This window comes from Carassius gibelio, chromosome B14 (assembly GCF_023724105.1).
Source record: "Carassius gibelio isolate Cgi1373 ecotype wild population from Czech Republic chromosome B14, carGib1.2-hapl.c, whole genome shotgun sequence".
Classification (NCBI taxonomy): domain Eukaryota; kingdom Metazoa; phylum Chordata; class Actinopteri; order Cypriniformes; family Cyprinidae; genus Carassius; species Carassius gibelio.
The window spans coordinates 13,315,653-13,336,169 of NC_068409.1; the positions used below are offsets into that span (position 1 = coordinate 13,315,653).

At 36.0% G+C, this 20,517-nt stretch overlaps 1 protein-coding gene across 2 annotated transcripts; it reads right to left on the reverse strand.

Moving 5' to 3' along the window:
- Positions 1 to 609: 609 nt before the first annotated feature.
- b4galt1l (DP-Gal:betaGlcNAc beta 1,4- galactosyltransferase, polypeptide 1, like) lies at positions 610 to 20,008 on the reverse strand. Of its 2 annotated transcripts, XM_052574470.1 has the most exons (7): positions 18,968 to 19,116; positions 18,055 to 18,119; positions 17,425 to 17,660; positions 11,094 to 11,281; positions 6,945 to 7,067; positions 2,724 to 2,828; positions 610 to 2,462 (listed from the first exon to the last, which is right to left on the reverse strand). In XM_052574470.1, the coding sequence occupies exons 2-7, from the start codon at positions 18,074 to 18,076 to the stop codon at positions 2,333 to 2,335; spliced, it is 804 nt and encodes a 267-aa protein (XP_052430430.1). In that variant the 5' UTR covers positions 18,077 to 18,119; positions 18,968 to 19,116; the 3' UTR covers positions 610 to 2,332. The 2 variants fall into 2 exon arrangements, with proteins under 2 accessions (XP_052430430.1, XP_052430429.1); XM_052574469.1 differs by lacking the exon at positions 18,055 to 18,119 and having other exon boundaries at positions 18,968 to 20,008.
- Between the last annotated feature and the right edge of the window lie 509 nt (positions 20,009 to 20,517).

The window sequence follows — 20,517 nt, forward strand, 5'->3', positions numbered from 1 at the left end:
GTTGATTTGCCTTGAATAGTTAGCCAGATCAGCCGGGGATTTCATGTTGAATTGTACAGAAATGTTCTACATCTGTGAACATCGTTCAGCTGGAACAACCTGGAACACCCTAGTGACAGGGGACGGCTTTTAACTTCATATTCACGGTCATAATAGATTTTAATTGTAACAAACACAGAAACATGCTAGATGCAAAAATGCATGTATAGTGTTGTACGTCATGCACCCAAAACAATTTGAACTGAACATTAAATACAGTGACATTCTCATTGGTAATAGCTCAACTTCACATACCACCATGAGAAAACCAAAGCATGGCCTACTGTTTATCTTGACTTCCTGATAATGTTTTTTCTGGCACTGCTTCAGTGTCAGTTCTAAACAATATTCAGAGGAAAATCCTAAAAATGTTTATTTTACACATTAGACAAAGTCTATCTATCCTTCCATTCATCATTTTATGTTATATAACGATAGAGAGAGACAAAAACATTATCTCTGAGCTAAGATCACATATGTGTTCAGGCAAGATTTACTGGTTTGTGTGTATGGACATTTACATTACCCTATAAGCTATATTCTATTGAAAAGGCAATGAATGGCTGCCCCTAGACAAAACATGTTCTTTTATTTCAAGTCACAACACAAAAGCAGAGTTAAACCATACACAATTTAATTGATTTAATTTCCATTTTAATTTCCAATTCCAACATTGCATTCATTACACTTTACCATAAAGCTGAGGTGAATGTTATTGTAAGAATAACATAAAAAATAGGAACCAAATAAGTTGTGTTGAAAACAACAGAGAAATCAAACAAAGCATTGAAACACAGAAAATGAAAACTAAAAAATAAATTGAATAATGTGCTGGCTCTCAAATAAGACCATTGTCTAAACAGATTTAAACCTCACTTCAACTGACCTAAGAGGAAAAAAGGCTATGATTATTTGACAAAGCATTTGGTTTGAGAGACAGCATAAGCCGCTTATCCCTTCTGCTTGCGAGTTCTGTGCCGTGTGGAGAGGTAGTTTTCTTTCCTGGTGCAAAGTACTTTTTATAAGGCATTGGAGAGTTTTCAAGCTGGAAAGAAAATCTATGGTTCTTTTGGGGTGCTCGGCACAGAGGAAAAAAAAAATGTTAGTCGCCATCTTGAAAAGCACTTGAGCAAAACAGCTGACATACATTCATTTGCTTCGTCAGCATTTTGTCTTCCCCTGACAGTTGAAAGGCATTTTTGGTTTCCACAATGACAGGTTTTAAAATAAAACACTGTCTGTTTTCTTTGTTCAAAAGAATTTGAGGAGACCAGCACATACGAGAGAAAAACTAAACTAAAAAAAAAAAACAAAAAAAAAAAACAAGTTATCAACAGGTAAATTCAGCAAAGTTCTCAATGGCTTCATGTTTTCATTACAGTAGAGAGCTTGAATATTCTTGTGCCCTTAATAACCAGCATAGATCTGAGAAATTCTCCACGCAATAAAGGACCGAGCAAATTCAAAAGCTTGACCTGATAATGCTGCATTTGACTGCACAGATTTGCAATCCAAAAAAATCAAAAACAGCAAGGAAGGAAATTCATGTCTTTTAAGATGCAAGGCTACCACTTTGGCGTTCCAGCAAACATAATAATGGTCCGATATGCATCAAGCACATGAGAATAAAAACCATGCAAGCCAATACATTCAGACATCTCACCCCTAACAAAGACACATAACCTGGTACAGCAACGAGATAATGAGATGCAATAGGTAATAAAAGTAAACAAAAAACTGACAGTCCCAAGAATGCCTGTTGCTGGTATATGATTAGAGAGCATCCACAGCCCTTGATTGGTTTTTTTTTTTGCATTGCGTAGCTTGCTGATGAACAAAATCAACCCTTTAAATATTTGCTGTCAAACACACAAACCAAATAATCCCATACACAGCAACTCCCATACTTTGTCCCACCACAAGGAAATTTTCATTAGCGATTCAGATCGCTTTTAATATGCTGCTTCCATTGAATGGCTCAAAATATAGTCTTTTTCCTCAGCAGAAGTGTCTGAGACAGAACAAGGTTAGCCTGTCGCCTTGAGGACAACCTGAAACCCTTGCGTGTCTCCTTTAGCAGCCAAACAATTGCAAAAGGAGTCCAGACCCCTTTGTTCACCATCACATGTGCAAAGATGGAAAAACATTTCGAAGTACTTACAAGTCTTTTTGAAAAAATAGAGAATCCACTTTGAAAATGATCCATTTGACTTGATACATCAAGGCACATTTGGTTTTTCGACAGCTAGCGCTGCGGTTTCACTCAGTTTTATGTTGGGTCACTATGCAGGAATCATGGTTTGCCCACATCCACTGTGATTTTGGTGAATAGCTGGTCTTTCTCAATTTTAACAACATTGTATGTTAATGAATTGATCCCATCGCTTGCCATTGTTTCCCTCGTGTGAGCTATACGGTCAAACCTGTGACAGAAAATGACATAATTACGATTACACAAAAAACAGGACTGTATAACCTTATACATAACTTAGGTTTGTTTACTGTTACACAAATTTGGCATTGCTCTGACACCAGTGGTTATCACTTTCAGTTCAGTGTGCAGTATGTTACAAATGTATTTTTTAATTCCCCAACAATTTGATCTTTTAAATATGACATAGTATTTAGATTATCAGAGTGGTTCAACTTTTAAGCAGCCATAAAGCTGTAATGTGTTCAAGTACCTCTGTGGATTGGGGTCGTTTTGTTTGTCTCGCTCGTGGCGGATCATCCTACATTTTCCAATGATCCCGTCAGGCCTTGATATAGACATCCCTTTGGAGGTAACCCTGTGAAAACATGTCTCTGTTCAGTCCATAATTAATACATATGGTTCAAAGTCTATCGGTCTAGACAAATTAGAAGTGGAAGAGAACAACATTAGATCCAACTGAAGAAAAAAAATTAAATAATGGAGACATTGAGAGATTAAATTTTTTGGTGAACTGTATCTTTAAAAACGCCAATAAACATGATAGATATTGATCTTTCCTAACACGTAGATGAACCCAGAGCTCCGCCCCCTCTCCCATGAAGCACCACAAATTGTGCAATCGAGTCTCTTTATGCTCTTTTAAAACACTTATATATATATATATATATATATATATATATATATATATATATATATTAATACACCTCATTACTGGTTGGCCTGGTTCAGGAATTATGGTGCTTTAATAGAGACATTTTTTTTAAATCCATATTGGAAAAATGAATGAAAAAGAAAAAAAACTTCCCGAACCAGAGTAGCTGAAAAAGAGAAGTAACAGCACCTGTTACACTCTATTCAGCACATTGTTCTGCCGTTGCTATGGTGTTGTGGGTGGTTCCAAATGCATTCTTTCGCCTGTTGTTTTAACTGCCAGGCAAAAATCTTAAAGCGACAGTACCCACATAATTTTTTTTGTCAGTTTAAGGGACCTATTACATCTGTAGCATAAACAGCGTTTATGTTAGCACACATCTAGTCCCAAAATCAGTTCAGACAGCACAACCAGTATTATTTGGATTTTGAATATGAAAAGCAGTTTCCTGCTCTGCAAGTATCTTCTGTTTCCTGAATGATCCAATGCTGTGGCTGAGCAGCTGACAGATGCAGGTGTTCATGCGGATGATGCAACTTTCCACTATCCTTTAAATAACAGTCGTGAAAGTCTCCAAAAATTTTTATAAATAAAAAAAAAATGAACACCGCATGAGAATAAAATTGGCTGCACTCAAAAAAATGAATTTTTAGTTTTGTTCACTTTACCTGAACAATTCATGTTGAATTAATGCCATTTTGGCTATTTTTCATTTCAACATGATTGTGTCATGTTAAACTGACTTAAACCTGTCTCTCGTTGGTTTAACATAAAGTTTTCATTTTGAAAGAACATGTTTCAATCAAGTCCCTCAAAATAAGTTTTACACTTCCCATCATGCTTTGCACAGGACTGGATATGGGGAGAGAAAATGTTGAAATAAAGTGTTATTTTATGCAGTTTTTAATAAAATGTGATAATAAGGAGACTTTTTCATGTATAATGCTCTATTATGTGGGCATTTTAAAAGACTTTATATTGGTGTATTTTGTGCGAGTTACCATTGTGGTGAAGTGTGGAGCTTGTGGTTGGGTTGAGGACCTGGTTGAAAGAACGTCTAAAATACTTAATTTAAAAAAAAGCAACTTTAATGAGAGTGCTTGTGTATGATGTACACATAGTAACATCCTTTAACTGCAAACAATTAACATCATGTGTAAAGAAAAGTTATATCTTACTTGCTAATGTTTTTATAACACTTTGGCTAAACTTGCATGGACAGTGGTTCTACATGATGTAAACATATTATCTCTACTCAGATATTTCATGTAGGATGAACTAAAGCAAACTGAGTAAACTCAACTAAAGGTAGACAAGTCCTTATAACTTGATTTATTCATGTCCAAATAACATGGTACAAACATGTGGAACCACTGTCCATGATAGAATCATGTTCAGCCAAAGAGTCATTTTTTTGAGTGTGTGGAAAAGTACTCTGCAACATGCAAATAAGATTACGTTAAACTCTATCATCTTCCTGACAAGCTGATGAGAAGAGGTTTTATCTGCCATGTCCATGCTGCTGGCAAAATACTCTTTATCTCCCAACTGTGATGAAACAGGGCATTTCAGTTATACTACGCTATTACATTTTGTTGACTACATTATACTTCAAATGTTTGAGGTGGTAAGTAAAAAAAAAAAAAGAAAGAGTCTACTTTGTTTGTAAAAGCTGGATTTATTTAAGAATACATTAAAAAACTAAAATTTCTATTGCTTATTTTCTATATATTAAAAAAAAAAAATTCTGCTGAATTTATCATCATCATTACTCCAGTCTTCAGAATCACATGATGCTCAAGAAAGAGTTCTTCTTATTATTGACATTGAAAACAGTTGTTCTTAATACTTTTGTGGAAATTTTTTTTTTTGTGGTTTGTGGTTTGTGTATTGTGGTCCCCCCCCCCCCCCCAGGTTTCATTGATCAAAAGAAAGAACCAGCATTTATTTGAAATAGATTTTTTGCAATAATCAAAAAATTAATCATGATTAATTGCATCTAAAATAAAAGTTTTTTAGGATACACACACACACACACACACACATACACATATATATATATATATATATATATATATATATATATATATATATATATATATATATATATATTCCTTGAAAAAATAGATATGCATAAGAGTCCTGCAATGGGTCGGGTCCCCGCGGAAAAGTGGCTGAAACGGGTGGATTTAAAAATTCCTAAAATTCATGGGTGAGGATGCGGGCGGATAATTAACTCCTTGTGGGTGGGTAGTAGCGTGGATGAAAAATATGTGCAATATTTGTATGTCTAAATTATCATTACACATCCGCTACAAATATGATATTATGACATTTGACCCATCACGTCACCACCACTGCGACAGTGCTGCGAGAGAGAGAGACTTTTCAACAGCTGGATTTGTAATTCAAGAATGGAGAACACAACTTAAACCTGGGACTGTGGACGGTAACCTTTTCCTGCACAGTAACCTAAATGCATAGTTTGTGAGTGACAGACTCGGGTTGTATTTTCTCGTTCTTTTCTTTTTTCATTAATAGGTCTATTTGCGTATAGTTATCAAGTTTCATAGCCTATTTAGGTGCCAATGGTAGGCTACTTGAATGGCGCAAAACAAAGTGCACTTTCGTTTTATCATGCTGATGTTGAGAGACGTGCAAGATAAAAAAATAAAGCACTTTAATTGGAATGATTTTACCATGTGTGATTTATCGCGGGTGCGGATCGGTTAACGGGACAAATATTAACAGGTCTGGATGGGTGCGGATTCAATTTTGATATTATCACGGGTGACGGGTCGGATCTGGTGCTGAACTTTGCCGGTACGGGTTGGCGCGGGTCTCCAAAATAATAAAATAATAAAAAAATTTATATCTATGTTTTTGTAGTCAAATATATAAATAAATATATATATAATTATATATACATATAATTTAAATAAATATATAAATATAACTTATTTTCCTTATATATATGCAGTACACACATATGATGTCAACACAACCTTTTATTTTGGATGCATTTAATTGCAATTAATCATTTGACAGCCCTAGTAAAAATCTTAGATAAACAAAAGTATTAATTTCTTTCGAAAAGAACAAATTCATACAGAACCCAAACTTTGAAAGGGTGTGTGTGCTCTATCACATGCTTAAGCTTTCTGATTTTGCAGTGCCATTCTGACAGCACAGCAACAGGATGTGTGGGGCTTAAAATGGAAGCCTCAGCTGAATCTACATTTCCGTTTTTTGCTGGATCAGAGGTTTCCTCGGTTAACTGCACTAGAAGACATAAAAGAGCTGGGCTCTAGGATGAAAACACTGTGTTTTTCAATGTAAATGAGCGTTCACACTAGACTTCACACACTTATGAGGGTGTGCACAAATGGAAATCCAAGGAAGATGTTTCACATTGTGATTTGCTGCCATTCTTTTCTCACTCTCATGATGTTCCTAACTTGTTTGTCCTTATTTTTAGTAAGCAATGATGTTTAAGATAGCCGCCAGAAAAAAGCCTGTTTCACAATTTTGACATTTAGTTTCAGCTGAATGTCTGAATTGTGAGTTAAAAAGTCACAATTAACTTTCTATTTTTTTTCTTTATCCATGGCAGAAATGGCTTATAAGAACTATAAACTGCTGTTTTATGCTATAAATCTGTGAAGATTTACTAAAAACTCAGTTTTTGTTTGTGTGTGCCACAGAAAAACAAACAAACAAACAAACACTCAGCAGATGAGTCTAGAACAAAATGAGAGGGAGTAAACAGATGACAGAATTGTCATTTTTTGGGTGAAGCAGTCTTTTAAGTAATCTGACCTGTTAAATATGTCGTCATCTTCTCCTCCCCAGCCCCAGTAGTTGTTTGGAAAGCCATTGATCTTCAGATACTGTTCTTTGCTCAGGGATGACACGCCACCAAAGTACTGCGTGTATGGCAACCTGTTAGAAATGGACAGAAAGAGAGAGAGAGATAGAAACACAGAGGAACAGTTGTGGGTTGGGTGGCAGTTGCTACGTCAGGTGCAGAAGAAGTGCAGCACATAGCTTGATTTTTCTCTATAGGGAAACGGTGCACTAATGAGAACTGGCAGAGGGCTGAACTTGAGCCCATAAACATCTGCTGCCTCTGTGGTTTGCTGTAAGCCAGTTGAACTTGTAAATTATCAGGCGGTGTCACTCCGACTAACCCAAACGTGTGTTTGACAGTGATAACCATAACAATATTTGGCCGTCAGGAAACATGGATGCCAGTTAAACCCGTTTGGTGTGCGATACTCCTGAGCAAACTAAAAGCATCAAAGATTGTTGTCCGATTTAATTTATTCATTTATTAATAATTAAACATTTAACAAATTATAAATTACAGTGTCTTGTTACATAGTAAAAAAAAAAAAATAATAATAATAATTCACCAAATTGTATCTAATATCTGTACTGCTAAAAAATAATTAGTTAAACACCAGGACTATTTCAAATGAAATAAGGAAGACTGTAAAATACGTTTTAAATATTTTCTATTGTTTTATAGAAAACACACTCAAATACGTGTTTCACATACATGCTTTAAATCGGAGCATACACTCTTAAAAACAAAGGTGCTTAAAAGGTTCTAGACAGCGATGGCCCAAAAAACATCAATTTTTGGTTTCATAAAGAACCATTCAGTCAAAGGTTCTTTAAAGAACCATCTCGTTCCAACCTTTTTAGAATCTGAAGAACCTTCTTTTGCCACAAAGAACATGTTGTGAAACAGAAAGGTTCTTCAGACGTTAAAGGTTCTTTACGGAACCATTAGACAAAAAGGTTCTTCTATGGCATCGTCAAGCACCTTTATTTTTAATAGTGGAACTAGACCATTCATGTGGACTCTTCAAAGCTTGAAAATTTTCTGATATGTTAAGGTTTTCCAGGAGTGTGAGAGAAGCCACAATATTAATGTTGAAAATGAAATCAACTTAGAGGTTATTAAGTTACTAATTGTTACTAATCTACAAATCCATTTTGGTGCTGGTGTTGATCTAAAAACAAACTACTTTCAGGTCTGACTTGAATTTGAAATTGTTGAGGTGACGTGAACACAGCATTAGACACACCCCTCACCGCATTCTAAAAATACTGGCAAACTTGAACAGTATAACCACAAGATCACCACTCTGTAATCCGAGATGCTATTATTTCTTTCAAGGTCTTTAATAACTAGGGATGCACCGATACCATTTTTTCAGAACCTGATACCAATCCAGTTTTAATCAGTGTAGAATATATTTACCTCAGTGTGGTGACCTGACCATCATTGCTTTGTGTGTTAAACACAATCTACTAAATATAGGCAACTTAATTTTAAAGAAAAATATCAAAAGACAGGCACAGTGGAGAGAAGTTTACATTAACTTAAATATTCACTTGTACCTCACATTAAACAAATGGAACGTCTTCACAATGCTTTGAATATAGTGCACAAGAACTTTATGATGCTTTATAATGTTTTTTACCTTTTTTTTTTTTTTTTTTTTTTTTTTTTTTTACAGAATATTGGTTTTGGATTGGATTTGTCTTACCGATACCTGATCCGGCAGAAAATGTCAGTATCAGAGCCGATACCGATACTAAATATCGGCTAAGTGCATCCCTACTAATAACACTAAAATGGATGCATAGCTCACTCTTAAAACCTACTGTAAATCACTACATTATTTTACATCTGTATTATTTTGCAAAACACTAAAGAACAAATCTTCATACAAGCTTTAAAAAGAAATTTCAAATAAAATTGTCATCTGATTCCGATTATAAGTAGCTGATGTCAAAATTACGGTTTCAGCAGTTTCTTGTGCTACATTGTGTTACATTTTTACAGTAAATAAAAAGATAAAACAGATCACTATGCCTTCAACCACAGCCCTTACTCTCTTCTAAAGAATGTTCCCAAACCTGAACGTCAGCAGATAACAAACAACAACAACAACAAGACTACATGGAGTTGCTATTATTTGTTTCTCTGGTAACTCTTATAATACTAAAACAGACGCGCAGATTTGCTTTTCAAAACTTACTGTAAATCACGACTACACTATTTCAATGTAGCTGCCGAGGGTTTATGAAGTGATGAAAATGTCAAATTAAAAATGCCCTTTTTAAATTTGAAATATTTTATTTGTTAATCTGCATGTCAAGGTGTCCATTACTTCAGAGATCTGTGAAAATTTGAATGTTTCATTAAATTATTTAGATACATGGCCATTCTATATTGAGAATATTCAAAGCTAAACGAAATTATGAATAGCTTATTGTGTAAATAATTTGTAATCTAAAAAAGGCAACTGTACTCGGATTATGATCATTTTAAAATGTAATATAATCTAAATACAAGTACTACATTTTTGTAATCTGATTAGTTAATCTAGATTACATGTAATCAGTAGTAAAAACTCAGCACTGGTGAAAGGTAATATATAAATTCATTTTTGGGTGTACTGTCCCTTTAGAAACAGCAAAGTCATGAACAGATAAAGTGAATGTGCATTCAACATTACTTTCAAAGCAACACAAAAATGCACCGAGAGGAAAAGCATATTTTTTTTTAAACCAAAAGTTTGTCCAATCCAAAACATTCATTAGCATTTTATTGAAATTTTTCTTAAATTTCAGTTACTACGTAACGGTCTCTACACAAAGGTGTCTCTGTTTGAAATTAATGAGCAAACACTATCCTACATCAGGTTCTGGCCCGCTCTAGTCTGACGTTCTTCTGCACAGTAACTCTTGAAAATTACAAATTACATCCAGATGCTTTTGAAGTTCTGTGGGAAAAAAAGCCATCCAGCTACTGCGGCCCATGCTAGTGGTGGTGAACGGCGTAAAGACCTTATAAAAGTCTTACAAAAGAGCAACACAACTGCTTCAGTGTGTGCGCGAATTTAAAACCTAACCTTTATAATTTCCTCATTACACACTGTAAATACAAAAGGACACACGTGATCACACACACACACGCTGTCACATGCATCACACTCATGTTACACAAAGCTTGTGCTGGAGGTCACTGGTACAAACTGCTCCCTCAAGCTATAGTTTCATTTCAGGAAGACAGTTTAGCTCTTAATAGGCCCTAATGGGAATCATGTGTGACGCTGCTAGAATATTCCCATCCAAATGCTGCTACTTTATCATTTGTCTGACGCTTTTATTTAAAGTGACTCACTTATTACAGGTCAAAGTCCTGCTGGGGTAACCTAAGGTTTAAGGACATTCTGGATTAAATATGACCGGGTTAAATAAACAGCATCTGGAGCCTGTTGTGGATTACCAATGAAAATCTAGTTGACTGTGTTTTTCATTCAATTTTACGGAGGAACCATTTACAGCAATTTGACCCAAAATATTCTTTTCAGAACAAAATGGTCATAGACCAACCACTAGTGCCATTTGTAGGCATATGCGGTCGTTTAGGGCACCACCAGCTGAAGGGCTAAATTAGTGTCGTTATTATGACAAATGCATTAACACTCGTCCAGTTTTTATCAGGAATGTGTCCCAGACCACCTCCTAAAGTGATCCGAGCGATCAAACGATCAAAAGATTTATTTTACACCTGGTCTTTTCAGAGAAAACCCATGAAGTGACCAGGTGCAAACAGTCCGCGAGACTCGAAGATCTAAACAGATGAGCTACAACCAGTTTCAACATGTAAATTCTCATGTAAATACTGTAATGCTCTCCTCCCTATTACAGTAAATATATTCATGTAAATATATACGCCGCAGCATATAAATTTGCACATAGATCCAAGATAATACTTCAAGGAAATTCTAAGATACCATGTTCCAACAAATCCTGTTTGTTCCATGCTAGCCTGCGTATTTTGTAATCCATGGAAATATAAATATATCCTGGCTCGTGGCTGAAAATACACAATTAAGCTGCAACATGAGACAACAGTCAACAGTCAACAAAGACCAGAAATACCTGAATCCAAACTTGTCCATAGACACAGAGAGATGCCGGGGCTGATTATAGCACTTATAGAAGTTGCGGTCATCCATTGGAATGAGGTCCACGTCGCTGAAGACAAAACAATCGTAATCATACTCCTTCAGAGCCTCCGCGTAACCAATGTTGAGGAGTTTGGCACGGTTGAACGTATCCTCGCCGTCCTGTCATTAAGCAGAGAGAAGATGAGGGCATGATACAAAGCGGCAAAATACACATTTTATACAAATGATATTGAAACGTATAAACCGGTTATTAAATGTCTATAAAGCATTGCAATGTGTAGCATGACATTTTATGCCATAGAGTCTTTGCTAAAGCGGGTAGGTATGTTTAAACTGATAAAAACTGTATGCTGTATGGGAGCACGTCACTGCTATCTGTTCAGTCTTTCACAGCATGGCTGGCAGGTGACAGGAGACAAACACAGAACATCCATAACACTTTCACAAAGAAGACTACTTTTCCTAAAGCAAGAATACATGATCTGTATGATTCAGGTTGGGTTGATATCGAAAGGAAATAAATACCAGAGAAAATTATTTATTCAAATTTACACTTCCTTGTGGTTTTGAAAAGTTATCCATTAATTAAAAGTAGTAAAACTAAAAGCCATCCTTTACACTGTAAATCAAATACAAATACAATCAAATTAGAATTTTCATGCAAATGATGCTTAAATAAAAATACAACAACGTTTTTAGAATTTCTTTATTAGAATGGTCAGAAAGAATTATATTGGCCAATTTGAATATTTATATTTCATCATTCGTAAACAAAAATCCTACTAGTTCAATAAGATTAAAAACGTTTTACATATAAAAACTACTTTTTAGCCTTTGTGTGTAATGACAGAAAAGACCATGTTTGACTGCAGTAACTAATGAAATGTAGTTGTTTTTAACAAAAAGGGACCATTGGTAATCAGTGTCAGGCAAAATATGCTATTTCTTGTTACTAAGACAAAGCCAACGTGGTATTATGTGGCATTTGCCACCATTGCCAAAAATAAAGAAAGAAAGAAAGAAAGAAAGAAAAAGACAGACAACTTTGAGCTTCTTCCTCTGTGGCTGTAGAAGATCTAAAGCGAATTATAAATATTCATTTTACAGCAGGGTTTCCTAAACTGGGATTTGCAAATTGATGACAAAAATAATTTAATTATATTGTAAGATCTAAAATTAAAATATTAAAAATAAAAGAACCGTGAGAACCATGCTAAATTACTGACATATTAACTCAAGGGTACTTCATGTTAATATTTGTGGTCAAAAGGGTTTGGCTGAGAAAAAAGTCTGGGAAGCCCTGTTTCACAGTAATAAAACGTTTCTTTGTGTTTTCAGTGGTGGAATCTATGGTTACCATGGTACATTTTTGCAAAGAAGATCCATGAAAGCCCAAATTTGACATTCCAAGGTGACTCATTTCCATTGACTAGCTTTGGGCTTTTGGGTCATGTTTAATGGATGCGCTCCCTGTCTGGAGCCCACCTTTTCTCCCTCTGAAGAGCATCACGGCGGCACTTGAGCTTGTGTAAGGAAATTTAATGAAGGTTGAGCCTCAGGAGTCCAGAGCTATCTGTTAACCCCCTTGCACCCAACAGAGAGTAGCAATCGTCTCCTTTATAACACACAGCAAACTCAAAAGAGCTGCCCTGAAAGAACTGAGGTGCGCTTGTTCTAGAGGAGGAGACGACATCCATGATTGATTCAGAAGATGTGGCCTGCGCATTCAGAGCGAGACTTGGCTTTGAAGAACCAGATCGTCCTGTTCTTTGGCCATCTTTTGAGCTGACATAAAGCAGAGTTCTCACATGTCAACCACCAGATCTGATCGTCGGCCTTCAATGTGTCACTGGAGGATCCATTCACATTTTAGCGAGTTAAAAAAAAAATAGACAAAAGGATTAAGACCCTTGAGGAATCAAAACACAAAGAACTGAAAGTGAAGAAGAGCTTCATTGTTCATATAGGAAAGACGTAAAAGCACAGATAGATGCAAACTTCTGAAAATGAGGACAGTAGAGAAAATAAATGTTATATTAAACTACATTCAATAATTTCCTTTTGAGTTCAACAGAAAGATTAGCAGCACATTTCATAAGGGTGAGTAAATAATGATTTAGATTACTTTCTTTCCAGTGAATAAATGGATAACATCTTAAAAGAGATTAGAAGAAGTGATCAATAAATGAAGACAAAACATAGCTATTTCAGGGTTTCTGCAGGTTTCACAAAGTCAAATTTAAGACTTTTTAAGACCTTTTTAAGACCATTATGAATGAAATTTAAGACCTATATCACGACATAAAAAAAACGTACAAAGGAAACGCAGAGTCTCAAAATTACTTGCAAACTAAATTAATTTATCCAAACTGAACATAGTACTGAAGACAGCTGTTGCATGCCCCATGAACTGGGATCCCAGGTATCTTGACTGCACCTGCCCGCCCTCCCAAAAACGTATGTGCAGGTCCAGCTGTTTCGTTTTGGTGGTGCGATTCAGACTTTCGTCGAACATCAGCACGAACGGTCCCGTGATTTTGGAAATTAGTTCTCTTTTTATAAAATCCGCTATTCCAAAGCGCGTAATGTATGACGTTTTATCTTTCCCGCACTTGAAGGATTTAGCGATCTCAGAGTCCGGAAACATCGTTTGAAACAATTCCCCGATTTCCTCATTCGCACTGTAGGACTGGTGTCTAGTCACCGTGTGGAGAACCCAGAGCACCTCCGCTTTTAGTGTTGGCTCTGATCCAAAAGCGACACGGAGGTCGATTGCGGGAGTTGCGGAGCTACTGTGTGGGCCTCGCCTAGGCAGTGTAGAAGTATTGCTGGAGCCGTCAGATACTTGCAAGAACTGGCTGATGGCTGTCGTTTGCTGGAGACCCTTCACAGCAGTTAGATGTTTATAACTTTTTGCATGAGACTCCAGCACCCGTACACCCAACGTTCCCAATTTAATTGCTTTCTTGCATAAGATGCAGTAGGCTTCAAATACATTGTTTGCAACTGACTTTAACCAAGCACTAAATTCAGGTTTCTCAAGCCAAGTATCGCTAAACTTACACTTCCCCATAGCTGAATAAAAAATCCGTTTTACATCTGTCTGTGGTATCCAAGAGACTCGCACCAATAACATGAAAGCTCAAAGCTGATTGGTGGTTGCATATTGGTCTATTTTGTAGTCGTAATACAGCCAATTATATTTGGACTAGCGAAATAAGGAACTACAACACCACGGATTAAATTAAAAAAAAAACATTCCAAAGCGCTGCGGGAGCGTTTCAATGAGATTTACATGGACGTAGGAAAATTAAGACCTGTTTAAAATGATTTAAGACCTAGAACACAATACTCCAGCAAATTTAAGACTTTTTAAGGCCTTAAATTGTGATTTGGAAATTTTAGACTTTTTTAGACCCCGCGGAAACCCTGTATTTTTGGCACAGAATTGTCATCTGTGGGAAAACGAGGAACTTGAGAGAGTGAGCGACAGAGGGCAGAGAAAGAGAGAGACAATTAGGAAGGAAATAGTAACCGACAAATAGAAGTCAGATAATCAAGAAGCCAACATTACCATTCTTCAGACGCAGCCAGTGAAGCGTAGTGTGATTGGCCAGAGAAAGAGCAAGCAGACGTCACACCTTTGCCCAAGCGCAAGGGCCTCTGATGCGCATAAAAGGGATTCGGATTGAACAGGAAGAAGGGAAGGAATGTAGGATGAAAGGGTGAAAAAATAAATGCAAAGTGCAGAGAAAAGAAGGGGGTGGCAAAGAGAGTAAGAGAATAATTAGTAAGAACGATCAAGTAACACTTTAAAGAACACACAATCAGTGAAAACTGCTGACAGCTCCAAGGCAGAACCAAGTATACAAAGAACACAAAGCATCTTTGTTGACACTGTAACAACATTGTGATTAACCAATCAGACTTGAAGAACCTGTTTATAGTTATATAGTTTAGGCTTACAATCAGTTTTAGTGCTTTTACATCAGTGTCATTCATCTATAATTTCCTTTGATTTTAGGGAAGAGTCGATGGTTAAGGTTAGGTTTAGTGTAGAGATATACCTTTTTGGATTAAAATGTTGTTCCTGGGTCAACAGAGTAAGTTAACCCAGGAACACATCGAACTCAGCAAAATCGGGACGTGCCAGGTCCAAGACCTTCTTGGCGAGCACATTTAGGTGCTTTTAGAGCAGAGACGCACTGAACGCTACACATTAGTCTTTTCGTTTACTTGGTAAATTCCCAAACTACTTATAACTGGCTGCTATAACTGGATTCGATGAAGACATCGGTTCTGCGAGTCCCAAATAAAAGGAGAAACAAGAACTGCAGCACTGCATCTCACCTCGTTCAAGTCTTGAAAGTTATGGGCATTTACTGAATGATGACAATAGGCCGCTCAACTTTTTTCGAAAGTACACCCAGCCTCAAACAGCAGCTATCTTTACCACAGTACTGTGTACTGTACCTCGGTTTAGCACTTTTTTCTGATGGCTGTGACGCTGTGTACCGCATAATGGCCTGCCATATTTCTCATTTGTAAGTTGCTTTGGATAAAAACATCTGCTACAATATTAAATGTAAATGTACATGTCTTCCTGTATTTATAGGGATGTCAAAAGTACTAGTACTTTTGTGCAATATCAGTTAACCAGTATCAGTTTTCCTTACAAGCATGCTTGTAATTATCAAACTTACACAGCACCAAATCAGTATTTCTGTTTTACATCAATTAAAAAGTAATACTTTACTATACGGTTCCATTTGATAATAATATTTAATGCATTAACTACAATTAACTTACAATGAGCAAATGTATTTGCTTCAGTCTTAATGGCTGTTAAAAAACAGCTGTTCATCGTCAGTCCATGTTAGCTCAGGTCCATTAAAGATTTGAATAATGTATTAGTTTATATTTGAATCAACATAAATTAATAAATGCTTTAGAATTATTTTTTAGTGTTAGTTTACAATGTTATGTTAACAAATGGAACATTATTATAAAGGGTTACCAATTAAAATGAGCAATTATTATTTTAAAAAATTAATGGAAATGCATTTACCAAACAAATAATGGAAGTTTACATGTAGGCTAAATTAAATTGATTTACTAAATTAAAAATGCCAAAATTTTAATAGAACAATGGAGGAATGGCTTTCAGTGGGATGTTAGTATTTGCTGTAGGAGCTAAATTGATGTTGCGATTAATCATCTATGAAAATATGTACAATTAAATAAATGCATTTAATTTAAAGAACATAATTAAAGAAATTAAAAAGGTGTTCAGTTGGATATTCGTTTTTGCTGTAGTAGCTAAATGGATTTTCACTTATGCCAAAATGTACATCTAAATAAATTCTAATTTAAAAAAAAAATACAAATAAGTTTAAATATAGATTTTAATTTTGATGTGGCAAGACTGTGCTGATCAAATGCAAATGTTTGAATCCACAGAAAAAAAGCACTATTCATTCATTCAATACAAATTCCCTAATCTGAATACTGGGACTTCTCAATCGGCTTTTGCTCTACTCCTACCACTCATTATTTCTCATTTAGAAGTTGCTTTGGATAAAAGTGTCTGCCACAATACTAAATGTACATGTACATGACATGTCTTCCTCAGTCTAGGGATGGCAAATACTGCCATTACCATCGAGTATGAGTTAAACAGTATCAATACATTTTAAGTACAAGCATGTTTGAAATTGTGAACTACCATGTCTGTGAGCTACATCACTCAAAATGGCCAATGAAAGAGAAAAGAGGACTTGGCAAAGCACATGCCAAACTTCATGCCTCAGCACGTCCCGTGTAACAGAGAGTTTACATTCCAGATAACAAAAGAGAGTAGACGATGTAGATTAAAAGAAGAAGCATAATACAAAACACAGCTTGTAAAAGGAACTCATTATCACAGTAAACACCGAGCTCAAATGTTTCAAGGTACAGTGTACTTTAAAAACTGACAAGAGCATTTCAATAAAGTCAAGCAGCCTGATGTTTGCCTTGCTTTTTCTGAACCATCAAATGACATATCTAAACAAAGCTCTTTGCACGGTTAAATTAATCCAATCTACTCTGAAGAGTTTTCAAGAGAAGCATGGGTACACTTGCATCTGATCAGGTTTCATTTTAAGAGGAAATAGTTGCCTATTTCAACAAACAAGCAGAGATATTTAACCTCCAACTTAATGATAACATCAAACTGCACCACAGGCCTTTGAACTCTTCTGCAATTGCAGATTAAAAACTCTCCGGTCAAAGATTGCAGAAGTTTTATTGCACTGACAAACCTGGTTGATGACATAAATGCCATAGTCCAGTTGCTGGCGCTGTAGGATGGGGTGTAAATAATACAGCCAGTACTTCAGGTGCTCATCGCGGTGCCTGAAGGGGATGATGAGTGCCACTTTCTGCTGGGCGATGCATTCTGTGGGTTTAAACCGTCCACCGGGCTGCAACGCTGGGTTCTCTGTCCTCACCTTGTCTAAGGTGACCGGGTCAGAGAACTCAACCCGAAGCGGACCCACTAGAAGAAACAAGACACAAATTACTAATGGAGACATTGAGCATATTTTAAAAAAGCAAATAATCCAGATTATTAAAAACCAACCAAGTGCTACTTCGTGTCTTAAAGTAAACCATCTCTCCTTAGAGAACTCATTATTATTCAACGCACTAAGGTGTATCCAATTACATTATCATAGTACTGTTGCTACAAGCAGCAGTGTCAATGTTGTCTGACAAAAGAGAAAGATAGCCGAGACAAAATAACCGTGTAACACAAAGCTTCTCGGCCAATTTTTCCATTACGACACAGGGCTTCAGTGAAGCTAATGAATCAACATCAGTAGATACCGTGAAAACTACCGTAACACTCATGCATGAGAGATGAATTCACTGTATTTTCAACAGAAACTTACAGAGAGGGGTAAATGTTAACATCTAGAGTCACGGCAGCTGTAAAAACATGCTTTGTTTTTGGAATCTTGACAGAGGGAACACAAAGTGACAGGTCACATCATTTATGACAACCACAAATGTCTCAGAAAAACGACACTGTGCTGAATCATAATACACTGGCAAAATCAATGTAAACTCGTATGTGGATTTGTTATACGAAGCCTTTTTTTTTTTTCTAGAACAGCCAAGATGGGGTTATTTAAAACTGTCCAGAACGTGTGCAGGCATATTTAACCCTGAAATCAATTAGGAAAATAAGTATATTTTGAATAAGAAAGTGAAGCCTGGATTTTTTCAGTTGTAGTCGTCATTTCACAATACAAACACAAGTAATGGTCCTTTACATAGGCTTCATTTTCTATATGCAAAATGTCTTTATTTTTGTGATCTTCGCAAACTAAATAGATAAACTCAAGAGAAAAAAAAACACATTTTAACTAAAATTTCTGCATACCAGTAAAAAGTTCGAAAGAACCCTTATGATTTTATAATACATTTGAAAGTTATATATATTAATCCTGTCAAACGATTAATTGCATCCAAAATATAGTTTTTTTCATATAATGTGTGTGTAATGTGTATATTGTGTATATTTATTATGTATATAGATAAACACACAAAACATATTTTGAAAATATTTATATGTATTTACCTGTATATATTTATAGTGAAGTTATTTATATATCCAATATATAAATATTTTTCTTTAATATATACATATGTTTGTGTGAATTTATATATACATAATAAATATATATATATATATATATAGATAGATAGATAGATAGTAAACAAATACTAATTATATTATACTATCTCTCTCTCTCTTCGAGCAAGTGTCCAGAGATCAGGTCAAATCAAACCGCAGCTCACCCAGTCCAGGTGGATTTTCGGGGCATGTCTCCAGCTTTTTCTCGGTCTCTGTGACATTAGACACAGATGGCAGGTTCTGTGGGGACTCCTCTGAAGCGACTGTCTGTTCGGTCAGTTTCCTGTGGATCTGAGGGCTTTGCTGATTTTGTACGAAGCTCTGCCTTGAATCGGAATTCCTCATGTAGTATATGACCGTGACAAAGATGTGAAGGAAACATAACAGCACCACTAGAGAGCAAGTCTTGTGTAGAAGACTGAAGTTCCCAGACGAATCCCGCATTGTAGAAATCCTGGAGATGGCTATACTATATTCTTTTACAAAAATGGTTGTTATTTACAGTCCAACCCAACCAATCACGTTCTATGTAACGTTACTTTCTACTTCCTGGGCTTTGGGGTAACTTCTAATATTTATATATTAATGTACAGGTTAAAAACCTGGTCAAATGCTGTTTTAATCATATGAAAAAATACATAGAGTGTTATTTAATTATATGAGTCTTAGCCAATTCCAAACGGAATCTTGTAAAATTCGACAACGTAGCTCAGATCTCCGCTAACACGCGATCAACTACATTTCAGTGGCTTATCTCCTACACTGTTGTTACAAGCAAAACTACCGAAAAACCGAGGCTTGTGCCTCAATTCCGATCATGACTAACGTTTATAACTAAACTAAACAATTAAGTCCGTTATAAAGTTTATGGGAGTAACCTGACGGCACGAAATCAGACGTTAAACTTTCAGATCCAGATGAAGTTAAACGTCAGTCGAAATGATCTTCTTAAAAACCCAGCACATCTCCAAATCCAAGACGTTTTCTTTGATACATCTCCGTGCCAGAACGATCCGTGATATCGAAAGGGAGATGGCGAAAAGTTTCCGGATAAAGTTAGACGCAGAACCAGTCTTTACAGTAAAAGTGAACGCGTAGGGCTTTCAGATCGGTTCACATGCGCTGGGGAAGAGCTCAGCTTGTTAAGTGTCTGATCTCCAAACTCCCTGCAGGTGGAGTCACTGCTGAGTGTCACTTGTAGATTGTGAGCAGATCATCATATGAAATCAGCTAAAGTGAGAGCTCGTGAGGGGTTCAACTTCACAATAAAAGTCCCCTGAGCGTTGCGTTTGGCAATGGTTTCTTGTGCCACTTAAGTCCAACACGTGTTTTACTTTTCAGCAGAGATACATTTTTTTTCCATTTTTTTCCGTTATATTCTTATTTTCGTACAGAAAATTAAAAACTAGAAATGTTACTTTGCAGCTAGATATAAAAAGAAGAAAAAAACACTTTAAGCTTTTTTTTTTCTTTCTCAGGATTATTTCAAGATTAATAAACCTACCCACTGCCACTGGTCACGTACAGGCTACAGTGATCACAATGTATAATATGAGACAATTTTCATAATTGATCAATAGACCCTTTACATTTAAAATATAGAATACAGTACAGAATATGCTTCCTTTGACAGACACCTACATTATCTTTCAGAACGACAAACCTGTATTTAACAGCTCTGGTCATGTGATGTGACTATTCAGGCCAGCCACGA